Here is a 26,478-nt window from a genome sequence, read left to right on the forward strand (position 1 = left end):
AGATAATCGCAGTAAATCCTTTTTAAATCTGACAACGCAGTTGGATTAGCAAGATTCTAGGCTTTCGATACATGTGAGACACTTGTATTTTCATGAATGTTTAATATGACTATTTATGTAGCGATCACCGTATGTTGTGGAATTTCAGCCCGCTAGTGGGTTCCGTGCGCAGAGAGGTTAACAGCTAACAGCGGAGTCAGGTGCAGGAGAGCAGAGAGTTGTGAACAGGCGCACACTTTATTTAGGCAGGAGAAACCAACAGACGGATGCCACTGCGTCAACCTCCAGCCAATGCAAAAGTGCAAACACGCAAACAGTCACAATAATATTGTATAAACACAAGAACATATTTTGAAATAAAATACGGAATAAACGCATACCAGCAAAGCGTGCAAACATTGACACATAACACAAAACAATCTCACACAGACATGAGGGGGAACAGAGGAATAAATACATGTTGTGTGATTGGGGAATGAAAACCAGGTGTGCAGGGAACAAGACAAAATTAATGGATAAATAAAAAATGGAGTGGCGATGGCTAGGAAGCCGGTGATGTCGACCGCCGAACGCCGCCTGAACAAGGAGAGGGGCCTACTTTGGCGGAAGTCGTGACAAGTATCTGACAATACCTTTTTAATTCTATGCGCCAAGCATTTAGATAGATTTTTTTGCATTACAACACTGAAGTGTAAGAGGCCTCCAATTTTTTTTAAATGGACTGGATCTTTATATATACCACTTGGATTCTGTTTCAGTAATAATAAAATCAGACCTTGTTGCGTGTCCGATAATCTACCGCTTATATAGTGGTAGATTGGTCAAAACATGCTCATAATGGTCCTCTGAGTATATATAAAAAAAGTTTGATATTCTTCCACTGGTATGCTACCCAGCCCTGGAGTTTTCCCAGCCTTTGTCACGTTCGTCATAACGAGGAGACCAAGGTGCAGCATGATATGAATGCATTATTCTTTGTTTAAACAAAGAACACTAAACAAAATAACAAAACGAACGTGAAGTTATAACACGAGTGCTGACATGCAACTACACATAGACAATAACCCACAAAACCAAAATGGAAAAATGGCAACCTAAATAGGATCCCCAATCAGAGACAACGATAAACAGCTGTTTCTGATTGGGAACCAATTCAGGCCACCATAGACCTACATATACCTAGACATACTAAAACCCCATAGATATACAAAAACACCTAGACAATTCAAAAACTAAACCAACCACCCTTGTCACTCCCTGACCTAACCAAAATAATAAAGAAAACAAAGATAACTAAGGTCAGGGCGTGACAGCCTTAAAGGCTTTAATTGCATCAAGAAGTTCCTCCTCTGTAATTTGGCCTTCACATGAGTATTCCTGTACAGATGTTAATTTTACATTGTTAATAGGGAAAAAATCCATGCAATTTGCTTCGGTTAGTGGAGATGGAGGAGACTGAAACGAAAACATATGCTTCAAGTACTTTACTTTCTCTTTCAAAATATCATTCAGTGACTCATGCGTGACTCCATTTGTAACAAGTTTCAATATATGTTTTTGGTAGCATTTCTATGTTGAAGATTGAAAAGGAATTTAGTGTATTTTCCCCCATATTCCATCCAGTTCGCTTTATTTTTTATCATATATTACACTGGATCTTTCTTGAATAAATTCCTCCATTTCTTTTAGTTTTTACTCTAACTTATTCTGTACCTCTATGTTTGTAATGAACATGATGGGAGACAGAGAGATGGTTTCAAGCGCAGAGCGCAGCAGGTGTTTATTGTAAAGGACCACAGGAGGAGGCAGGTAGCTGGGCCCAGGGGCAGGCAGAAGGTCATACACAGGGGGTCCAAAAAGGCAACAGTACAGGCAGGGAAAAGGCTAGTAATGTCATCCGGGAGATCAGCCAAAAGGTTGATAACAGGAAATCCGTCTAAAGTACAGGCAGGGAATAGGCAAAAAGCGTCGTTAGTGAGGCAGGTAAACTATCATACACAGGAGGATTAAATTAGGGGAAAAGGAGCTCTGAATAGAAGTGTCACAAAGCAAACAATACCTCACAATGATGGGGTGCAAGGAACTGAACTAAATAGTGTGATAATGACATACAGGTGATTGTGATCTGGAAAGTGAGCTGCGTTCAGGGGATCTACGTGTTTGAGAGTGTGTGTTGGAAGCAGACGTTAGTGGTACAGTTTTTTATCTAACTGTACTGTTAGTCCTTCAACTTCCTTTTGTTAATATGGACTCTTTTGATCTAAATTGCTTTCGTTTTATAGATGAGGACTGAATTGAATAAAACTGTCCTATACAATAAGGGGATCTGCTGTACCTATGCTATGTCGGGGAAAAAGTCAGTTAGAAATTCTTCTGTCCTAGTTATAAACAAGTTATCATCCAGTAGGCTTTGATAAAATTTCCAATATCCTCGCCAATGTGGAAAGTCTGTAAGAGAAAAATTGTGCTTATAAATTAAGGACCGTGACAAGAAAACCTGCCAATGAAAAGCAGAGAGTTTCACTAGAACTTTGTCTGTCACACCCTGATCTGTTTCACCTGTCCTTGTGCTTGTCTCCACCCCCCTCCAAGTAATCAAGACGACTAGCTTGATTAAGCTTCAGCCATGTATATCTCACTAGGTCAGGGTATTTAAGCCTCCATATATCCACTAATTCCAATATATCCATGACATTCATGATTTCCTTAAGTGCCTGGTCCATAGAGGTATTTAAAACCATATTAAAATCCCCCACCATAATAATAGAGTCTAGTGTTGCTTGTGGAGTTGATACATTCTTAAATATTTTCAAAGAAGCTTGGATCATCATTATTTGAACCATTATTAAGCCATATCTGTTTATTGTCCAATAATATATTTAAAATAATCCATCTACCTTGATGATCTGTTTGGACAATTTGCACATTTAGATCACCCCTTTTGAATTCCTTTGTCCATGGGAGAAATATATTTCGCCCCCCCAGTCCTTTTTCCACAACTTCATCTAAAATTGTTGAATGAGATTCCTGTAAAAAATATATATTATATTCCTTCTCTTTAAGCCAGGTAAATACTGATCGTCTTTTCTTATAATCTGCTAAGCCATTACAATTATAACTGGCTATACTTATTTCACTACTTACCATAATGAGACACAAGTTTCAATTATATTTATCAAAATATGTTTGTAAACGTACCATTAAAAAGTAACATTCTGATTGAGTGTCTATGTAGCGGTACCATGATATTTGCATTGCTACTAAGTAAACCTCAAATTGGTCCCCACTATTCCACCCGCTAAAATCCCTCGTCATCCCAAATTGGTTTGTCAAATTGGGTGTCACCCATAGAACAGATGCAGATCAACCGCCAAATGCATTTCCATCGCCCTCACATACTAGATGATGGAGGTCAGATATACCCCCTTCCCCTGAAACATCCACAACATGGTCTCCCGTATTGGCCATCTTCCAAAACATCTCCATGCAGTCAGACCTTTGATTTTGTGCCACCAGGGCCACAATAATATGCCCCCTCTCTGAATGTCTGAGTGTGACGCCCTCCCTATCTGCATTTAAAAGTTGTATTTCGGAACCAATATTCTGCCAATGAAAAGCAGAGAGTTTCACTGGAAATTTGTCTTCACCTGTCCTTGTGCTTGTCTCCACCCCCCTCCAGGTGTCACCCATCTTCTCCACTTATCCCCTGGGTATTTATACCTGTTTTCTGTCTTGTTTGCCAAGTCAACCAGCAGTTTTCTCTGAGCTCCTGTTTTTCCCAGTGTCTTTTTCTTTTCCTCCTGGTTTTGACCCTTGCCTGTCCTGACTCTGAGCCTGCCTACCTGCCCCTGACCTCGAGTCTGCTTGCCGCCCTGTACCGTTTTGGACTCTGCCCTGACTATGAACGCTTGCCTGTCTCCGACCTGCCTTTTGTTTATCCCTTGGATTATAATAAATACCAGAACTCAAACCATCTGCCTCCTGTGTCTGCATCTGGGTCTCGCCTTGTGTCGTAATATTGTCAATATTATAACTGCAAACCAACATGAGGTTAAGGCCACCAAAAGTAAAGACATGATGAGGAATAAAGTTCCACATAGAAGTGGGTCTTCTTAGGAATTGTTTTATCCAATTAATCTTAAAAGTATTATTTAAGGTAGTAAACTCCAGAAAATTCACCCCACCATACTCATAAGTGTTCATTTCAAAAATGTTCCTAATGTAATTGGTACGGTTCTCCACAGAATGTTGAAAGCATCTGTTCTCTCTTTGCTTATTTTATCAACAAGATATAAAGAAATAGCTGCATATGTTAGTCTAGAGATACCTTCAGCCTTGGTTATTAGGACTCTGCCCTTTTAAAGATTAACTTAACTTCCAGTGTTGTGAGAGCGGCTTTCTCAATGCTATGTCATACCGGCTGAATTTTTGCCTGCTTGAACAGCAATATCTCAGATGCACATTAAAACATGAATTGACCCAGGAAATCGATAGAACATTGCTCAGAGTGTCAAGGCTGTGGGTAACTGGTAAAGGAGTCAGGCGCAGGAGAGCTGAGATGTGTGGACAAGGTATTTAATTCAAGAAAACACCAATATAAACACAATACTATGGTGCTGGAAAAATACCGGTACCACGAAATAAACTTGCGTAATAACAAAACCAGGCAGCAATATACTAGCCGTCAGATACAGCCTTACAATAAAACAAACACGCACACAAACATGGGGGAAACCAGAGGGTTAAATAATGAACATGTAATGGGGAAATTGAAACCAGGTGTGTAAAAAAACAAAGACAAAACAAATGGAAAATGTAAAGTGGATCGGTGATGGCTAAAAGGCCGGTGACATCGACCGCCGCTCGACCAAGGAGAGGGACCGACTCCGGCGAAAGTCGTGACACAGAGATGCACAAAAACAATAACATTCAAAATGTAGTACATTGAGTGGCTGCTGCCAACACACTGACACTGACTCAACTCCAGCCACTTTAATAATGGGAATTGATGGGAAATGATGTAAATATATCACTAGCCACTTTAAACAATGCTACCTTATATAATGTTACTTACCCTACATTATTCATCTCATATGCATACGTATATACTGTACTCTATATCATCGACTGTATCCTTATGTAATACATGTATCACTAGCCACTTTAACTATGCCACTTTGTTTACATACTCATCTCATATGTATATACTGTACTCGATACCATCTACTGTATCTTGCCTATGCTGCTCTGTACCATCACTCACTCATATATCCTTATGTACATATTCTTTATCCCCTTACACTGTGTACAAGACAGTAGTTTTGGAATTGTTAGTTAGATTACTTGTTGGTTATTACTGCATTGTCGGAACTAGAAGCACAAGCATTTCGCTACACTCGCATTAACATCTGCTAACCATGTGTATGTGACAAATAAAATTTGATTTGATTTGAAAATGGGTGAATCTTTACTTTATAAGTATCAAAAGTAAAAGTATTAAAAAAATCAAATTCCTTATATTAAGCAAACCAGACAGCACACCTTTTGTAATTTTTTTTCTTTCAATTTACGGATAGCCAGGGGCACACTCCAACACTCAGACATCATTTGTGTGTTTAGTGAGTCCATCAGATCAGAGAAAGTACAGATGACCAGGGATGTTCTCATGATACGTATGTGAATTGGACCCTTTTCCTGTCCTGCTAACCATTCAAAATGTAATGACTACTTTTGGGTGTACATTATTTTTTTAAGGAATGTAGTAAATTATCAGTTGTAAAAAATATAAATAGTAAAGTAAAGATACCCAACAAAAAATTACTGAAGTAGTACTTTAAAGTATTTTACTAAAGTACTTCACACCACTGACTCCTAAACAATACAATTTTTTAAAAACGGTTAGTAACAGATTCTAGTTTTGGGAACAGGAAACAGTATTGAGATCAAATGTTTCATCAATGAGAAAATGTGCAGAATGTCGGCCAAAATCCATCTTGCTCCATCTTCTCCCACTGCAGGCCAGTGGGCTTCTCTCATCACCATATTTGGTGGTGAGCGGAAATGTCAACCGGATGCTTCAGATGTCTGCATCCGGTGAAACATGTAGCTCATTGTTCTATCTGTGGTTGTGTCTTTCAGGAGTTCTACCTGAAGCTTCATTAATACTTTTTTTACTTTTTATTTGACCTTTATCAGGCATCATGGGCAATTAAACATAAAATGATGTAGTTTAAAGAGAGTTTTACTTTTGACAATTGAAATTAGTAGAATATTATATTATATTCATGCTATCGTAACGGATTGCATGTAACGTTCACATGTTGCACACTATCAACCTTCATCATTAACTTTCCACACCATCGATCATCACAATACAACACTTTCATGTGTCTCCCTTACATATTTGTAAATATAGATACGTAAGTAATATTATTAGTATCCCAGGCTTTTAAGACTAAGACTGAACTTGGCATAACCAGAGGTGATGCTTTTGTGAGTTGCAAAGCCCAGACCTACGTCATCGCTGACACTTGACACTTTGACTCCAGCCTTCTATCAAAGGGCATGTTTGCTGTTTGAGGTGCTCTTCCATGACGTACATGCTCAATACCTCACTTCTGTCCAGTTACACAAACCCAAACTCTCAGGTCAAAAAAAACGCGTTTTAATAGCAAAACACCCTCAAGGTGTTTGTTTAACCTGTGGAACAAAGAGATAATAGACACAGAGATTCTCAAAGAACAGTTAATGTTTACTGCTGCGCTTCAAATTCAAGCCCATATACTTATCCTCCTGGATATCTTTACTTTGCAGAGTCCGTAAAGTTCTTCAACCATAAACTTTAGGAGGAAAATAATTTACTGAGATGATATGGATAACATGTACTTTATGTAATAAACAAATAACTAAAAGCACTGCATTGAATACTGTTGGACGTTCCTCTGCAATGTTTGTTCTTGTTGCAATGACAACGAAGTTGATGATAGGTGAAAGAAAAAGCTAGATTTTTTATGTGAATTCAGAATCGGTTTGTAAAGAGATGATCAAACAGTCAAGAGATTATTTGTTTATATATATGATATATATATGTTATATTGTAGGCCTACTTGATGTACACCATACACAGTATTGCTAGTGTGGTTGTGTATGGGTCACTCTTACTTTTAAGCAAAAAAGTTTAATTTTTGGTCATGTTACAATCCACAGTCTAAATTTGACTTGGGTTAAAAATGTTGACACCTAAAAAGAAGAAGAAAACTATGCTTCCAGCACACAAACAATACATAATCGCCTCCCCACCACTAAACTTGCTGACCGTTTGCAAGAATCAGATAGATCAACTTATCAGTAGTTGTTGAGCAACGTAGTCATGAAACCCATCCGGTTAACTTATTATCAGCTGTTTATGTTCTATCTGTAACACTGTAACAAGGATGAGTAAGGTAATGTCCCTTTCCGACGGATAACAATAGGGTTCCTTGTGTTTAGCATAGCCTATTTTCTTGTTTGCACAGCATTGTGAGTTTGAAATAAATATGTTGTGTAGGTTTTAATGTCAGATAACTGTTTCTGGAAATCTAATGTCAACATGTACATGTAGTGGAGCAGCTGAGATGAAATTTCTAGAACAATTGTTGTTTTGTGATAAAATCATCAAATTTGGCAGATGTAGATTTAGATGTCATGAAAAGATTTAGATATCAGGCCATCACAGATTTGGCTCATGGAGGGTGTGGCACCCATTTCACAAAATAAAGGTCGAACAAAATAAATAAAAGTTTAATAAAATAAACACTTCCAGGAAGGAGCAGCATTACACTTGATGCACAGGACTGACAGGAATGACTCCTAGTTAAATGTTTTGAAATGGTGTAATGTTTTGATGGTATGTGAAGAAGACAACGGCACTGCACTAGCTAAAGCATGGGAGCTGCTAGATAAAGACACCGATACATTTCACTTAGCACATGCTGCAAATATTGTTAATTTGTAACAGAGTAAGATTGTGTCGGAGAAACTTACCCACAGCTTTAAATGGCACAAGTGAATAGTATCCTTTTCAGTGTCACAACTGGTTAGTACATTGTCAAGCAGGGTGGTCATGTGTGTTGGTGAGACAGAGGGTACTATATCAAGTACTGTAGGGTAACAATGTTGTGAGTGCGAAAGCAATATTGCTAAGCAGCACATTGACACCTGTTGTAGTGGTGCCGTAAAGACCCAGATTAATTCTGTGCCAAATTTGGTACAAATATATAAAAAATAGTATGTTAAAACACATAAATAATATGACAGACTAATTTTCTTTAATTTTAGAATAAATCAACTTCATTTTCAGAATAGTCATGGGGCATAGTTTTCTCGAGATACTCACTTGTTAGCATTTTGTGATATGTACAATTTACCTAGTTGACATCAAATCATGGAAATGACTCCGGTACCAGAAATGCCAAGAATAATCATCTTTAATCATGATGCAATTGGTGCAGAATAAATGTACAAAATGTCTGGTTACCACATTTGTTTGTTTTTAATTGTGAACAATTTGATTGATCCACATTAGCTGTACAGGCAACATTTCCCTATTTTATTTATTCTGACCAAAATCATAATTTTTAACAAGAATAGGCCCAACGGCAGGGCACTGATGCAAAAACAGGCACATCTGGGTGAATAACCTAGGTTATAAAACATATACAGATTTTTATACTGTACTTGATGTTAAACATAAAACTCTCTCAGATATTCACTCAGATAGTTTGCCTACCAATTCCTTTGAAATATATATAAAATAAATATTTATATCAATATAAAATAAATGTATCATCTACTATTCTTAAAACATATATTATCCTAAAAATAAATTGTTCAGCTGTTGTCTAGCCTAGTGTATCTTCTCAAGATTGGCAAGATGCCTAAATTCATCAAGCCTTTTTTTCATTACGTCGAGAGCTTCAAGTTCATCGGTGTCCACATCATTAAGGACCTATAATGGTCCAAACACACCAGAACAGTTGTTAAGAGGGCACGGCAACGTCTCTTCCCCCTCAGGAGGCTGAAAATATTTGGCACAGTGTCACCTTAGATATCTCTGTTTTCTTTATATTTTGGTTAGGTCAGGGCGTGACTAGGGTGGGTACGCTAGTTTTTGTATTGTCTACAGTAGCTTCACGTTTCGTTTGGTTGTTTGTTGTTTTGTTTAGGTGAATTTCAGTTGATAAAAAATATGTGGAACTCTATTCAAGCTGCACCTTGGTCTCATCTCTACGACGACCTTGACACACGGGCCCTCAGATCCTCAAAAGGTTCTACAGCTGCACCAAAGTTTCAAAGTATCAAGTTTAAATGTCATGTACACAAGTACAGTGAAATTCCTTTATCGCAAGCTCTAAACCCAACAATGCAGTAATCAATATCAATGTAGTACTAAAAATGACATAAGGTAGAACAAAATCACACAAGAAAATGTTAATAAGAAATCATAAGAACACGAAAAGGTAAGAAGCTATGTACAGGGTCAGTTCCAATAACATGTTTACAATGTCCAGGATACTGGAGTGATATAGGTAAGATGTAAAGGGGTAAGGTGACTAGGCATCAGGATGTATGATAAAAAGAGTAGCAGCAGCGTAAATTAAGATTGTGAAAGTGTGCATGACTGTAGATTCAATATAAATCTGTGTGGATGTTACAGTGGGGCAAAAAAGTATTTAGTCAGCCACCAATTGTGCAAGTTCTCCCACTTAAAAAGATGAGAGAGGCCTGTTATTTTCATCATAGGTACACTTCAACTATGACAGACAAAATTAGAAAAAAAATCCAGAAAATACATTGTAGAATTTTTAATGAATTTATTTGCAAATTATGGTGGAAAAATAAGTATTTGGTCACCAACAAACAAGCGAGATTTCTGGCACTCACAGACCTGTAACTTCTTCTTTAAGAGGCTCCTCTATCCTCCACTCGTTACCTGTATTAATGGCACCTGTTTGAACTTGTTATCAGTATAAAAGACACCTGTTCACAACCTCAAACAGTCACACTCCAAACTCCACTATGGCCAAGACCAAAGAGCTGTCAAAGGACACCAGAAACAAAATTGTAGACCAGCACCAGGCTGGGAAGACTGAATCTGCAATAGGTAAGAAGCTTGGTTTGAAGAAATCAACTGTGGGAGCAATTATTAGGAAATGGAAGACATACAAGATCACTGATAATCTCCCTCGATCTGGGGCTCCACGCAAGATCTCACCCCGTGGGGTCAAAATGATCACAAGAATGGTGAGCAAAAATCCCAGAACCACACAGGGGGACCTAGTGAATGACCTGCAGAGAGCTGGGACCAAAGTAACAAAGCTTACCATCAGTAACACACTACGCCGCCAGGGACTCAAATCCTGCAGTGCCAGACGTGTCCCCCTGCTTAAGCCAGTACATGTCCAGCCCGTCTGAAGTTTGCTAGAGAGCATTTGGATGATCCAGAAGAAGATTGGGAGAATGTCATATGGTCAGATGAAACCAAAATATAACTTTTTGGTAAAAACTCAACTCGTCGTGTTTGGAGGACAAAGAATGCTGAGTTGCATCCAAAGAACACCATACCTACTGTGAAGCATGGGGGTGGAAACATCATGCGTTGGGGCTGTTTTTCTGCAAAGGGACCAGGACGACTGATCCGTGTAAAGGAAAGAATGAATGGGGCCAAGTATTGTGAGATTTTGAGTGAAAACCTCCTTCCATCAGCAAGGGCATTGAAGATGAAACGTGGCTGGGTCTTTCAGCATGATAATGATCCCAAACACACCGCCCGGGCAACGAAGGAGTGGCTTCGTAAGAAGCATTTCAAGGTCCTGGAGTGGCCTAGCCAGTCTCCAGATCTCAACCCCATAGAAAATCTTTGGAGGGAGTTGAAAGTCCGTGTTGCCCAGCAACAGCCCCAAAACATCACTGCTCTAGAGGAGATCAGCATGGAGGAATGGGCTAAAATACCAGCAACAGTGTGTGAAAAACTTGTGAAGACTTACAGAAAACGTTTGACCTCTGTCATTGCCAACAAATGGTATATAACAAAGTATTGAGATAAACTTTTGTTATTGACCAAATACTTATTTTCCACCGTAGGCCAGTTGAGAAAAAGTTCTCATTTACAACTGTGACCTGGCCAAGATAAAGCAAAGCAGTTCCACAAAAACAACAACACAGAGTAACATGTGGGATAAACAAATACAAGTACAGTCAATAACACAATAGAAACATCTATATACAGTGTGTGCACATGTAGTAAGATTAGGGGAGTAAGGCAATAAATATGCCATAGTGGCAAAATAATGACATTTTAGCATTAACACTGGAGTGATAGACGTGCAGATGATGATGTGCAAGTAGGGATACCGGGGTGCAAAAGAGCAATAACAATATGGGGATGAGGTAGTTCGGTGGGCAATTTACAGATGGGCTGTGTACAGTTTCAGTGATCGGTAAGCTGCACTGACAGCTGACGCTTAAAGTAAGTGAGTGAGATATACAGTGGGGAGAACAAGTATTTGATACACTGCCGATTTTGCAGATTTTCCTACTTACAAAGCATGTAGAGGTCTGTAATTTGGTAAAAATGATGGTAAAAATCATACAATGTGATTTTCTGGATTTTTGTTTTAGATTCCGTCTCTCACAGTTGAAGTGTACCTATGATAAAAATTACAGACCTCTACATGCTTTGTCAGTAGGAAAACCTGCAAAATCGTCAGTGTATCAACTACTTGTTCTCCCCACTGTAAGTCTCCAGCTTCAGTGATTTTTGCAATTCGTTCCACTCATTGGGAGTAGAGAACTGGAAGGAAAGGCAGCCAAAGTAGGTGTTGGCTTTGGGGATGACCAGTAAAATATACCTGCTGGAGCACGTGCTACGGGTGGGTGTTGCTATGGTGACCAGTGAGCTAAGATAAGGCGGGGCTTTGCCTAGCAAAGACTTATAGATGACCTAGAGCCAGTGGGTTTGGCGATGAATATGAAGCGAGGGCCAGCCCACGAGAGCATACAGGTCACAGTGATATATTGGGCTTTGGTGACAAAAGGGATGGCACTGTGATAGACTACATCCAATTTACTGAGTAGAGTGTTGGAGGCTATTTTGTAAATGACTTTCGCCAAAGTCAAAGATACCCTCGTAAAACTGACTATGTTTAGCAGCATGAGTGAAGGAGCGTCACGTTCTGACCTTTATTTCCTTTGTTTTGTATTTATTTAGTATGGTCAGGGCGTGAGTTGGGTGGGTAGTCTATGTTTGTTTTTCTATGTTTTGGGGTATTTCTATGTTTCGGCCTAGTATGGTTCTCAATCAGAGGCAGGTGTCATTAGTTGTCTCTGATTGAGAATCATACTTAGGTAGCCTGGGTTTCACTGTGTGTTTGTGGGTGATTGTTCCTGTCTCTGTGTTTTGCACCAGATAGGTCTGTTTTTGGTTTTCCACGTTTTTTGTTTTGTAGTGTTCGTGTTTATCTTTTGTTATTAAACATGAATCAAAGAAACCACGCTGCATTTTGGTCCGCCTCTCCTTCACCACTAGAGAACCGTTACAGAATCACCCACCACAACAGGACCAAGCGGCGTGGTAACGGGCAACAGCAACAGCAGCGAAAAGAGGAATGGACATGGGAGGATGAGTTGGATGGAAAAGGACCCTGGGCACAGCCTGGAGAATATCGCCGCCCCAAAGAAGAGCTGGAGGGGGCGAAGGCGGAGAGGCGCTGGTATGAGGAGGCAGCACGGCGGCGTGGATGGAAGCCCGAGAGTCAGCCCCAAAAATGTCTTGGGAGGGGGCACACAGGAAGTGTGGCGAAGCCAGGTAGGAGACCTGTGCCAACTTCCTGTGCTTACCGAAGGGCTGGAGAGACCGGGCAGGCACCGTGTTATGCTGTGGAGCGCACGGTGTCCCCAGTGCGGGTGCATAGCCCGGTGCGGTACATTCCAGCTCCGCGTATCGGCCGGGCTAGAGTGGGCATCGAGCCAAGTGCCATGAAGCCGGCTCTACGCATCTGGTCTCCAGTGCGTCTCCTTGGGCCAGCTTACATGGCACCAGCCTTGCGCACGGTGTCCCCGGTTCGCCTGCATATCCCAGTGCGGGCTCTTCCACCTCACCGCACTGGCAGGGCAATCGGGACCATTCAACCGGGTAAGGTTGGGCAGGCTCGGTGCTCAAGAGCTCCAGTGCGCCTGCACGGTCCGGTCTATCCATCACCACCTCCACGCACCAGCCCTCCGGTGGCAGCCCCCCGCACCAGGCTGTCTCTCCGGCTCATCCTTACAGGGGCCCCCGCCTGTCCAGCGCTGCCGGAGCCTTCCTCCTCTCCAGCGCTGCCGGAGTCTCCCGCCTCTCCAGCGCTGCCACAGCCTTCCTCCTCTCCAGCGCAGCCGGAGTCTCCCGCCTGTTCGGCGCTACCAGAGCTACTCAGTCCAGCACTGCCAGAGCCTTCCTCTCCAGCGTCGCCGGAGCTTCCCGTCTGCCCAGCGCCATCTGAGCTACCCGTCAGCCCAGAGGCGCCAGAGCCCCTCAGCCCAGAGGCGCCAGAGCCCCTCAGCCCAGAGGCGCCAGAGCCCCTCAGCCCAGAGGCGCCAGAGCCCCTCAGCCCAGGGGCGCCAGAGCCCCTCAGCCCCGAGCAGCCGCCCCTCTGTCCCGAGCAGCCGCCCCTCTGTCCCGAGCAGCCGCCCCTCTGTCCCGAGCAGCCGCCCCTCTGTCACGAGCTGCCGCCCCTCTGTCCCGAGCTGCCGCCCCTCTGTCCCGAGCTGCCGCCTCTCTGTCCCGAGCTGCCGCCCCTCTGTCCCGAGCTGCCGCCCCTCTGTCCCGAGCTGCCGCCCCTCTGTCCCGAGCTGCCGCCCCTCTGTCCCGAGCTGCCGCCCCTCTGTCCCGAGCTGCCCCTCTGTCCCGAGCTGCCCCTCTGTCCATTGAGAAGGGTCGCCGTGGTTAGAAGGCCACGGAAGCGGACAATAAGTCAGACTAAGACTATGGTGAAGTGGGGGCCACGTCCAGCACCAGAGCCGCCACCGCGGACACACGCCCACCCGGACCCTCCCCTATAGGTTAAGGTTTTGCGGCCGGAGTCCGCACCTTTGGGAGGGGGGGGGGGGGGGGGGTACTGTCACGTTCTGACCTTTATTTCCTTTGTTTTGTATTTATTTAGTATGGTCAGGGCGTGAGTTGGGTGGGTAGTCTATGTTTGTTTTTCTATGTTTTGGGGTATTTCTATGTTTCGGCCTAGTATGGTTCTCAATCAGAGGCAGGTGTCATTAGTTGTCTCTGATTGAGAATCATACTTAGGTAGCCTGGGTTTCACTGTGTGTTTGTGGGTGATTGTTCCTGTCTCTGTGTTTTGCACCAGATAGGTCTGTTTTTGGTTTTCCACGTTTATTGTTTTGTAGTGTTCGTGTTTATCTTTTGTCATTAAACATGAATCAAAGAAACAACGCTGCATTTTGGTCCGCCTCTCCTTCACCACTAGAGAACCATTACTAGGAGGCTTTTTTGCCGAAATAGGAAGCCGATTCTAGATTTAATTTTGGATTGGAGATGCTTAATGATATAGAGGTCCTGGATGGCAGGGAGCTCTACACCAGTGATGTACTGGGCTGTCCGCACCACCCTCTGTAGTGCCATGCAATCGAGGTTTGTGATGTTACCATACCAAGCTGCACCATTGAGAGAATCTTGACTGGCTGCATCACTGCCTGGGTATGGTAACAGCACAGCTCTCGACCACTGGGCGCTATAGAGGGTAGTGGGTACGGCCCAGTACTCCAGAACTATACCAGGCAGTGTCAGAGGAAGGCCCTAAAAAGACTCAGGCAGCCAAGTCATACACTGTTCTCTCTGCTACCGCACAGCAAGAGGTACCAGAGCGCCAAGTCTGGGACCAAGAAGGCCCCTGAACAGCTTTTACCCCCAAGCCATAAGAATGCTGAGCAGGGAATCAAATGGCTACCCAGACTATCTGCATTGACCTCCTTTTTTTGCACTGACGCTCTTGCCCACACACACTCTCTACACACACACATATACACACACACACATAAATACACACAAGCCTAGTGGTTAGAGAGTTGGGCCAGTAACCGAAAGGTTGCTAGATCGAATCCCCGAGCTGACAAGGTAAAAATGTGCGTTCTGCCCCTGAACAAGGCAGTTAACTCACTGTTCCTAGGCCGTCATTGTAAATAAGAATTTATTCTTAAATGACTTGCCTAAAGGTAAAATGTTAAAAATTGACAGCACATATTCACATATGCTGCTGCTACTGTTTATCTTTCCTGATTGCCTACACGCTTACAATGTTTTTTTGTTATAGAACCAAAAAGGTTTATATTGCTTGATTCATATATGAAACTCCTAAAAGTTCTATAGGGAACCCTTGTATAGGGTTCTTTGATCAGAGCCCTAGAGGTTCTTCTTCACTGAATCAAAATGGTTCCATATAGAACCCTGCATGGTGCCATTTATGACGTATGGCTATTACTATTAAATAGTCCTATTTTGAGCTAATATACACTGAACAAAAATATAAACGCAACATGCAACAATTGTAAAGATTTTACTGTTACAGTTCATATAAGGAAATCAGTCTATTGAAATAAATAAATTATTCCCTAATCTATGGTTTTCAAATGGCTGCAAATACAGATATGCATCTGTTGGATCAGCCTGTTGACTATGGCCTGTGGAATGTTATCCCATCGACCCAGAGTATCCCAAACATGCTCAATGGGTGACGTGTCTGGTGAGTATGCAGACCACAGAAGAACTGGGGCATTTTCAGCTTCCAGGAATTGTGTACAGATCCTTGCGACATGGGTCTGTGCATTATCATGCTGAAACGTGAGATGATGGCGGTGGATGAATGGTACAACAATGGGCCTCAGGAGTTCGTCACAGTATCTCTGGGCATTCAAATTGACATCAATAAATTGCAATTGTGTTTCTTTTTATGTGTTCTATTTACAGCTTATAACCACTGGTATAGGCTATGTGTCTGCACTGCTGAGGCCCGTTGGAGGCTTGACCACTTTGGCCAATCAGAACGTAGAAAATAAATCTAATTTCACAGTGTGTCTGACTTGATGTTTATAAAACTCCATGGACTAACTCCCTCTTGTGGAGTGGAACCCAGAACTAGTCTATTCAGACCCCTTGACTTTTTCCACATTTTGATACATTACAGCCTTATTCTAAAATGTATTAAATAGTTGTTTTCCCTCATCAATCTACAAACAATACCACATAATGACATTTAGAAAAGTTGGCAAAATAAATAAATAACGGAAATATCACATTTACATAGGTATTCAGGCCGTTTACTCAGTACTTTGTTGAATCACATTTGGCAACGATTACAGCCTTGAGTCCTCTTGGGTATGAGCTTGGCAGACCTGTATTTGGGGAGTTTCTCCCATTCTTCTCTTCAGATCCTCTAGAGCTGCACAGCTATTTTCAGGTCACACCAGAGATGTTTGATCGGGTTCAAGTCCAGGCTCTGGCTTGGTCACTCAAGGACATTCCTGCGTTGTCTTGGCTGTGTGCGTAGGGTCGTTGTGCTGATGGAAGGTGAACCTTCACCCCATTCTGAGGTCCTGAGTGTTCTGGAGCAGGTTTTCATCAAAGATCTCTCTGTACTTGCTCCGTTCATCTTTCCCTCATTCCTGACTAGTCTGCCAGTCCCTGCTGCTGAAAAACATCCCCACAGCATGATGCTGCCACCACCATGCTTCACCGTTGGGATGGTGCCAGATTTCCTCTAGATGTGATGCTTGGCGATCACGCCAAAGAGTTCAATCTTTGTTTCATCTGACCAGAGAATCTTGTTTTTCATGGTCTGAAAGTCCTTTAGATGCCTTTTGGCCAACTCTAAGCGGGCTGTCATGTGCCTTTTACTGAGGAGTGGCTTCCCATCTGGCCACTACCATAAAGACCTGATTGGTGGAGTGCTGCAGAGATGGTTGTCCTTCTGGAAGGTTCTCCCATCTCCACAGACAAACTCTGGAGCTCTGTCAGAGTGACCATTGGGTTCTTGGTCACCTCCCTGACCAAGGCCCTACTCCCCCGATTGCTCAGTTTGGCTGGGAAGAGTCTTGGCGGTTCCAAAGCTTTTCCATTTAAGAATGGAGACCACTGTGTTCTTGGAGACCTTCAATGCTGCAGACATTTTTTGGTACCCTTCTCCAAATATGTGCCTTGTACAGGTGGACTACAATCAAGTTGTAGAAACATCAAGGATGATCAATCGAAACAGAATGCACCAGAGCACAATTTCGAGTATCATAGCAAAGGGTCTGAATACTTATATAAATAAGGTATTTTAGTATTTTATTTTTAATACATTTGATAAAAATTCTAAAAACCTGTTTTCGCTTTGTCATTATTGGGTATTGTGTGTAGATTGATGAGGAACATTTTTATTTAATCCATTTTATACTAAGGCTGTATGTAACATAACACAATGTGGAAAAAGTCGAGGGGTATGAATACTTTCAGAATGCACTGTATTTGGAATTTACATTCGGCAATAGCAAACAAATAGCTATACCACATAGTTGTAAGCTTATTAGGCTATACTGCAAATTATTGTTATTTGTTCCTGAACTATCTGAATGGCAGCACTGTCCTTCAGCACCACAAGTTGGTTCAACGTCTTTAACACCATCCCATCCTTTCAGTACCACAAAGGGAGCTCCAATTGCTAAAACTCTCATTAAGATCTGTTGCCTACGCCTAATAGTCATACTCATCACTTAATACTATTATTACAAGTAGAAGATTTGTGCTTCTTTAGTAAAGTTAGATCAAAGCTGAATCAATGTCTCGCAAGATAACATAATGATTCATTTGCATTTTACATAACAGAACCGATTATAATACCATAGCATAGTCAGCCTATAACATTACTGAATATCTAAATGCATATCCCCATAAAACTGATTGAGATCAAGCAATTGATTGGCATGGAGATGCAGTTTGGACGTTTCATTGGTAAAACATGAAGCATTATCATCTAAGATTGACAGTGATGATGGCCTATTTTGAAATTTGGTAGACGATGCCTAACTTGGTGTTTGAGGATATTAAAAATCAAAAAATGTCTTTAGTTAATGTGTGTGGGCATAGGCAGAAGTTGCAATTGGAGGATGCCTTTTATGCATATTCTATAATGATAGGCTATTCAACGGTCAGTGCAAACTTCAATTGTGGAAATTATGACATCATAAGCTCTCTCACCTAAACAAATAGCACTATACCACTGGACATATCCCATAATAAAAAATAACATTTATTTTGTAAAATGTTGAATTAAAGTAGCCTAGCTTTTTCTGTTTAGCTAGCTAAGCTAGCAAGTTTACAAACGTGCTCAAATTCTAATAACGTTTCAACTTTATTTACCTACCCTTAGCATGGTGAAGTTATTACACTTTGGATGGTGTATCAATACACCCATCAATTCAAAGATACAGGCGTCTTTTCTGAGGAAGGAAACCACTCAGGGACAGTTGTGGCTTTAAAACAGTTACAGAGTTGAATGGCTGTGGTTCAACAATATTGTAGTTACTCCACAATACTAACCTAAATGACAGAGTGAAAAGAAGGAAGCCTGTACAGAACACAAATATTCCAAAACATACATCCTGTTTGCAATAAGGCACTAAAGTGAAACTACAAAAAATGTGGGAAAGAAATTACATTTTTGTCATGAGCGTTTTTGTCATGAACTTACAAAACGTTCTGTTTAGGGAAAATCCAGCACAATACAATACTGAGTACCACTCTTCATATTTTCAAGTATGGTGGTGGCTGCATCATGTTATGGGTATGTTTGTCATTGGCAAGACTAGGGAGTTTTTTAGGATAGAAAGAAAAAGAATAGAGCTAAGCACATGACATTCTAAAAGAAACCTGGTTCAGTCTGCTTTCCAACAGACAATTTTTCTTATTTTTTAACTCTGCATTGTTGGGAAAGGGCTCGTAAATAAGCATTTCACGGTAAAGTCTACACCTGTTGTATTTGGGGCATATGAAAACCAATTTTTATTAGATGTTTTATATTTACATCCACAATTATAAGTTACATTTATTTTGACATGTCAAAAATATGCAGAATTATTAGAACTTCAAGGATCGGCACATTCCTTTATAGTCTTGCAGTGTCAGCATTTAGATCATTGTCCATCTTTGGCGAGCCTCCAAAATGTGCCAATAGCAAGAGTCAGATGACGCTCAGAGCGAAACTGTTGAATCACTTGCATCAATGGATCAAAGTTCAACTCTTGAGAGATGCACGGTTGTGTGCAACTATCCCTTTGAAAGAACAAGATGCTCAGTTGAATGATTAACTCCCCAAACTACGTATTTTCTTAGGATTAATGATTCACTGAGGATTGTCAGAGTTTTCCAAGAGCTGAACATAAGGCATTATAAGTTCATGCAAATAACTTTGAGGACGGGCCACCTTTGGTCATCCCTTCCCCCAAAACATTCCCAAAGTATAAAAAGACAGACTTCTCCTAACTGGATACAATTCAAGAACAGCCCATCAGGGAACAACAAGCATCAAAACCTCATCATCAAGACTAAGCTGATGAGGCAAATCTAACTCCTTCTTTATAACAAAGAAGAAAAGGTACTGCGATATTATACATAATATTTTTTGTAGGATTTCATTATCCGGTTTCCATGCATTTCATTTGTGAAGAGACGTGGTGCAAGATGTTGTCATCTTGTTTTGCTACAAAATAGTTATATTAGTTTTAGAATAATATTTTATTAAAATGCAAACATATGTAAAATAAATCATCCACTTATAAAATGTTATATATCTGTTTATTAATATTATGCAGTCTCTATTCAGGACCATGGGTTCATAATCTACATTGTTCTCTGAATACATATGAGGAAATTAAAAATCATACTTCATTGTAACATTATGGAATTGTAATCCTACCATTGAACAGATAAAAACGAATCTTGGACAATATGTTTTCCTGACAAACATTCAATACCAGTCTTTTTGTGGTGTGTGGCTTATTTGGCAACTGTACACCAACCTGAAAGTTCAAACTGCCCATTTTTTTCAACATATCCCTTCTCCATCCTTCCCTCTCTCCTCTAGTTCTCCAGTGACATCCACTTCCAGCCAACAGAACCAACCATGCCTCCTCAGCTGCAGTCCCAGAACAAGGCAGGCGTCCGGGTTGTCCAGGGGGACCTGTGTGCACTGAGCCCGGCCGTCAAGGAGTTTGTAGAGACTAACATCAACCTGTGTCAGCCCGAATCACTGCACATCTGTGACGGCTCTGAAGAGGAGAACCACACCATCCTGGCCAAACTGGAGGAGCAGGGCATGATCAAGAAGCTGACCAAATATGAGAACTGGTAGGTCACCTCACCATTCAGTTTCAGTGAATAGATGTCATGTTGAGTTGGGGACCCTGAGATAATTGAATGTTTCCGATAACTGTGGTTGTGTAGTGTGCTGGTCTGAGCATGATGAAGAGGCAGACGAAGTTTAAGACCTGTTATAATATTTAATAGATGTTGCAAATGTTGCTCTAGTATTATAATGGCATTGACCACATATATACAAGGATATATATGACATGATTTGATATTTTTTCTAATAACTTATGGGCTGACCACTCCACATATAGTTATAGCTACAGCCTCCATTTCAAACTTGGAAAAACAATGTGACAATGGTGAGAGGTGGCGGTGGCCATATTTCGAGTCTTGATCCAATGGTCTGTTTCTTTTCTTCTCTCCTTCAGCTGGCTGGCCCGGACAGACCCCAGAGACGTGGCCCGCGTGGAGAGCAAGACGGTCATCGTGACCCAGGAGCAGAGGGACACGGTTCCGTCTCCACGAGTAGGTGGCATCAGCCAGCTTGGGCGCTGGATGTCTCAGGAGGAGTTGGACAAGGCTATGGACCTGCGCTTCCCAGGCTGCATGAAAGGTACAGTCTAAAATCAACTGGGATGTTTTGCTGTATTACTGGTACATTGACACAAAACAATGTTAAGACTGAGAGTAGCATTATCTTCTCTTGTATTTACATGTTAATGATGATTACCGATTATATTATTGGGAGCATATTTATATGATGACTATCTTTATTTATTTTTACACAATGCTTTACCAGAAGGACATACACTAGCTGCACCATCACCATGAGTCCTAAAATCACTTCTGTTCACTCTTCCTTATTTTAGGTTGTACTATGTACGTGATCCCCTACAGCATGGGGCCTGTGGGCTCCCCCCTGTCTAAGATCGGAGTGGAGCTGACTGACTCACCTTATGTGGTGGCCAGTATGAGGGTGATGACCCGCATGGGCAAGGCTGTGCTGACCGCACTGGGAAACAGAGACTTTGTGCGCTGCCTTCACTCTGTGGGCTGCCCCCTGCCACTCAAAAGTAAGTCAGGCACAAGGGTATGCTTTCAACATGCATGGAAAACTCTGAAAACGAAGAAACAAATTACATAATTTTTCTGTTCAATGCCGGTTATATTTAGATGTAAAATGAATGTAAGAATAAATGACTACAATACTACCATTATCCATTCAAATCTAAGATCTCGCTCTCTCTCTCTCAGAGCCCCTGGTCAATAACTGGCCATGCAACCCTGAGCTCACCCTGATCGCCCACATTCCTGACCGCAGAACAATTGTGTCCTTTGGCAGTGGCTACGGAGGGAACTCCCTGTTGGGAAAGAAATGCTTTGCACTCCGCATTGCCTCCCGCATCGCCATGGAGGAGGGCTGGCTGGCCGAACACATGCTGGTAAGGGCATAGTAACAATAAACATAACCCAATAAGTGCATAGTGTACCGTGAGAACAGCTGAGGTGCACAAGTACAGTATGGTTCCACTTGATTGTTTTAATTCCACATTGCAAAAAATCTATAATTTGTCAGTTACTTCTGGAATGGAAATGTAAAATGCACTATTCTTTGTTGTTGTTCAGATCCTGGGCATTACTAACCCTGCTGGTCAAAAGAAGTATATTGCAGCTGCGTTCCCCAGTGCCTGTGGCAAAACCAACCTGGCCATGCTCAGTCCCACACTCCCCGGCTGGAAGGTGGAGTGTGTTGGGGACGACATCGCCTGGATGAAGTTCGATGACGAAGGCAACCTGAGAGCCATTAACCCAGAGAACGGCTTCTTTGGTGTGGCACCTGGAACCTCAGCAAAGACCAACCCCAACGCCATGGAAACCATTTGCAAGAACACCGTCTTCACCAATGTGGCTGAGACTAGCGATGGTGGTGTCTACTGGGAGGGCATGGACCAGGAACTCCCTGAGGGAGTCACGGTGACCTCCTGGAAGAACAAACCCTGGACATCCCAGGATGGTAAGTCTCCGGAAAGCTGGTCATCACAAGGCTGGCTGTTCCCCACAAGGCTGGTTCTTCATTAAACATACTGATGTACTGATATATACTGATATACTAATGTTTTCTCCGCTCTTGTTTTGTCTTCCCATAGGAGAGCCCTGCGCACATCCCAACTCCCGCTTCTGCACTCCAGCTAATCAGTGTCCCATCATTGACCCCCAGTGGGAGTCCCCTGAGGGTGTCCCAATTGAAGCAATCATCTTTGGGGGACGTAGACCTGAAGGTGTCCCCCTGGTTTACGAGGCCTTTAGCTGGCAACACGGCGTGTTTGTTGGAGCTTCCATGAGATCAGAAGCCACAGCTGCCGCAGAGCACCAAGGTAAGTCAAACTCCCAAGTGTAACCTGCTGCATTGATGACTAAAGCAACTTTTAGAAACTTATGTCATGACGACAGCGGAAATGACATGGAGCTGGTTATTGAAGAATGATATTTACCAAACTCTCTTCTTCTTCCAATCCGCTAGGCAAGTTGATCATGAATGACCCCTTCGCCATGCGGCCCTTCTTCGGCTACAACTTTGGCCGTTACCTGTCCCACTGGCTGAGCATGGCCGGGCGGCCCAACGCCAAGCTGCCGAAGATCTTTCACGTCAACTGGTTCCGCAAGAGCCAGTCCGGCAGCTTCCTGTGGCCTGGCTTCGGGGACAACATCCGCGTGCTGGAGTGGATGTTCCGCAGGTTGGATGGAGAAGCCGGGGCCATGCCCTCTGCCGTGGGCTACCTGCCCTGCAAGGGCTCCCTGAACCTGGAGGGCCTGGGGGAGAACCAGGTGAACCTGGAGGAGCTGTTTAGTCTGTCTAAGGACTTCTGGCAAAAGGAGGTGGAGGATATCAGGGCCTACTTTGACATCCAGGTTAATGATGATCTTCCCAATGAGGTGGCCAAGCAGCTAGAGTGTCTTGAGCACAGGGTGAGGCAGATGTAGGGAGAGATAGAGACAGAGAGCGATAAAGAGAAATGTGGCACTTCTGAGCCCAAAAGCCCTTAGACCTCCACAGACTAGAGAATAGAAATCATTCTAGAATATTTAACTGAGCTAGTTAGCTATTTTCAAAAGACACTTTAGAAACCTGCTGTGTAGAGAACTTTAATTTTACTCAAAGTTGTTTTCTAATTCTCTTGTAAAACAGAAATCCTCCACTGTTACATTAGCATATTTACCTAGTTAAAATAGAGGTGAATTACACTTGAATAAGATTAGCGATGAATTTAAGAATATCTGGGAACAGTCTTTGTAGTCCCAATTGATCAGTTGCTCATCTCTGTTTTTTCAAAGCATATGATGCAGTCCAAACAAATGATGTCTGTGTTATTTAACAATAACTTATTAACGCACAATAGCCAAAGCCATATGTTTATATGGTAATTCCATGTTGGTACAGCGGGTTAGAGGTGAACATTGCTGTACCATGGACCCAACCACCTACATGTATTTCACCCCTACACATCTCAAATGTGTGTAGGTCTTCACTGTTTCTGTTTTGTTATGTCCTAATTTATTTTTGTACTCTATCGTATTGCCTTGTTGTTTCTTTGTTGTAATCTGAAATCTCAAAAGGAAGACAACAATAAACTTTATTTAAACTTTAAATTCACTTATGATTCTTCTGGTTTTTACATGTGGGATTTCTTATGATAGAAGTGGTTGAAGTATGACTGTCTTGCCTGATTTATACGGTGGGATTATATGCATGGTAATGATAACTACAAGCGCATGTACTGGAACAAAACCCCACTGTACCTCACACACAAATCCCAAAACAATTAACCATGACCCAAAATCTAATTCTCCTGCCACAAGATAGTAAATTAGAAGTTGATACTGGGTGCATGCTGGGTGGACAACTGAGCAAGAGGACAAGTACATTAGAGTGACTAGTTTGAGAAAGAGACGCCTCCTCAATGACGTCTCTTAGACGGCCAGCATCCCAGAGAAGCCTCTTCACTATTGACATTGAGACCGGTGTTTTCCAGGTATTATTTAATGAAGCTGCCAGTTGAGGACTTGTGAGGCGTCTGTTTCTCAAACTAGACACTCTAATGTACTCTGTATGTAGATATTGCATACAAAATCTGTCGTTTCCAGCTACAATAGTCATTTACAATGTTAACAATGTCTACACTGTATTTCTGATCAATCTGATGATATTTTAATGGACAAAAAAATGCTTTTCTTTCTAAAACAAGGACATTTCTAAGTGACCCCAAACTTTTGAACGTAGTGTATGTATAATTTATAAATCCAAAAATGGATGTGGCAACTACAGATTGCCCCTTTAAGTCTATCAAAAGTGTGCAAGTTTGAGCATTTGTCCATTAGGCCTATGGATTATTATTTTTTATCAGCATGAATTAGGTTGAGCAATAAAAGCCCCACTTTTATTCCATAGGCTTGGATCTGCACTATACAGCTGTTGCAAGAGCGCTGTAACGTCTGCGTCCAACTCATACTCCCAAACACCCTTGAACGCAGCCCACTTTCCAGTTTACTCTCCAGATCCCAATCACCGGAATTCTAATCGCCTTTTCTAAGAAGAAATTTCTTCTTAACTGCCATTTTTTCCTTAAAAGAAAGTTAAGCAAAGTTGCTATTCCTCAATAATGTTATTGGAAATGTTCTTAAGGTTTTTCCTAATTTCTTTCCTAAGAAAAAAGTCAAGAAGAAATGGGATTCTTGAAAATAATGCTTTAGGATTTCTTCTTGGAAATTTACTCAGCTTTAGGACAGCTAAACCCTTGTCTTGAGACGAATTAATACTTTTGTAAACATGAACGTTTTCTTACACCACAAACACAGTTGGTTACCGGATATTTAAATACAGCACGAAAACAAATTAAACGCCTATTATCTAGCTAGCTAGTAATGTTGTAGTTTTTGTTACATATAGAGACAGATATGACACTATTGAGCAAAGATAGGTATACATTAGACCACAAACAGAAAGCGGACAGGAAACCAAAGATTAAACAGACATACGTGTAATGGCCGAAGCCATACGTGCTTTACTGTGCATAAGGGCTTAGGGCAAAGAGGAGGAGGTGACCCTTAAATACATTATCTATTATGGAAGGAGCAGGACATCATTATAAAGATTAGATAGAGAGGGTAAAGGTCATAAATGCTTAGATTAAAGGCCATAAGTGCTTAGGGTAAGATAGATATACATTAATTTTAGGACATGAGAGGGTCATGCCACCATTGTAATCTAATCAAGAGCGGATACAGGCGTTATTAGGCATGAACATGGAGGAAGCCTGGACTGAAAAATAATGGTGACCGATGACTTGAGGGAAGTAACTTCATTAACATATGGAATGGACTCATATACTGTGTGTGTATAAAGACAGAGCCAGTGCTCTGGGAAAGGGTGTGTTCCGCGGACCATCTAGGCTTCTGATATGTTTGTATTAAAAGCCTATATTGAATTCACAAGTTCTTGTAAGTGTTCAATTTTGTTACGATTCTCCACGACAGTAAATAACAATATATTACAATATTCTAGAAGTGTTAAATAGCTAGCGTTATCTCGTCAATTTGCAAAGAAGAACTTGGTTAACTTAGCTAACGTCGTTAGCTATGTTGTTGGCTGTAAGGTCGGGACGCGTTGGCTAGCTAAGGTAGCTACCTAATTTACCGGTTGCTCAGTCCCTCTGCCACCATCTCTCCTATCATGGACGACACCTTCAACTCCAGCTGGTCCACATTAATGGTCTCTTAGCAGCCGACTTGATGTCGGACCACTGATTTTTTACGGCGTCACTGTCCTTTGCCATACCCCTGACGGCAGAGACAGACTTCGCCACTCTCGCCCATCCTCTCCTATTGGTGTCTACCAAGTCTCCCCAACAACAACCCTTTCCTGGCTGCTATTTCCTCCACCAACACTTCAAGCTCTTGTTTGCTGAAGTTTTTAATTGCGCTTTCCTTGGTTATCCATTTTTGATTTTGATGTACAGTAGCTAACGTTAGTCTGGCTATAATATGTGAAAAAATATGTTTTTTTTGTGTGTATAAAGGGTTCGCGAGCCTTTTATAAAACATTTTTATTC

The 26,478-nt window shown here is 41.8% G+C and overlaps 1 protein-coding gene across 1 annotated transcript; it reads left to right on the forward strand.

The window, feature by feature from the left end:
* Window positions 1-19,482: 19,482 nt before the first annotated feature.
* On the forward strand, window positions 19,483-24,019 carry LOC139370678 (phosphoenolpyruvate carboxykinase 1 (soluble)). The gene is made up of 8 exons (XM_071110299.1): window positions 19,483-19,655; window positions 20,145-20,407; window positions 20,800-20,984; window positions 21,241-21,444; window positions 21,626-21,813; window positions 21,998-22,385; window positions 22,519-22,746; window positions 22,893-24,019. Exons 2-8 carry the CDS (start codon window positions 20,184-20,186, stop codon window positions 23,351-23,353), a joined length of 1,878 nt encoding a protein of 625 aa, XP_070966400.1. The 5' UTR covers window positions 19,483-19,655; window positions 20,145-20,183; the 3' UTR covers window positions 23,354-24,019.
* Window positions 24,020-26,478: the final 2,459 nt, after the last annotated feature.

Source organism: Oncorhynchus clarkii, chromosome 17 (assembly GCF_045791955.1).
Source record: "Oncorhynchus clarkii lewisi isolate Uvic-CL-2024 chromosome 17, UVic_Ocla_1.0, whole genome shotgun sequence".
Taxonomy (NCBI): Eukaryota; Metazoa; Chordata; class Actinopteri; order Salmoniformes; family Salmonidae; genus Oncorhynchus; species Oncorhynchus clarkii.

Coding starts and splice junctions, on each gene's coding strand:
- LOC139370678 (XM_071110299.1), top strand. CDS start 20,184: ATGCCTCCTCAGCTGCAGTCCCAGAACAAGGCAGGCGTCCGGGTTGTC. Junction 20,985..21,240: donor CTTCCCAGGCTGCATGAAAG/GTACAGTCTAAA, acceptor TCCTTATTTTAG/GTTGTACTATGTACGTGATC. Junction 22,386..22,518: donor ACCCTGGACATCCCAGGATG/GTAAGTCTCCGG, acceptor GTCTTCCCATAG/GAGAGCCCTGCGCACATCCC.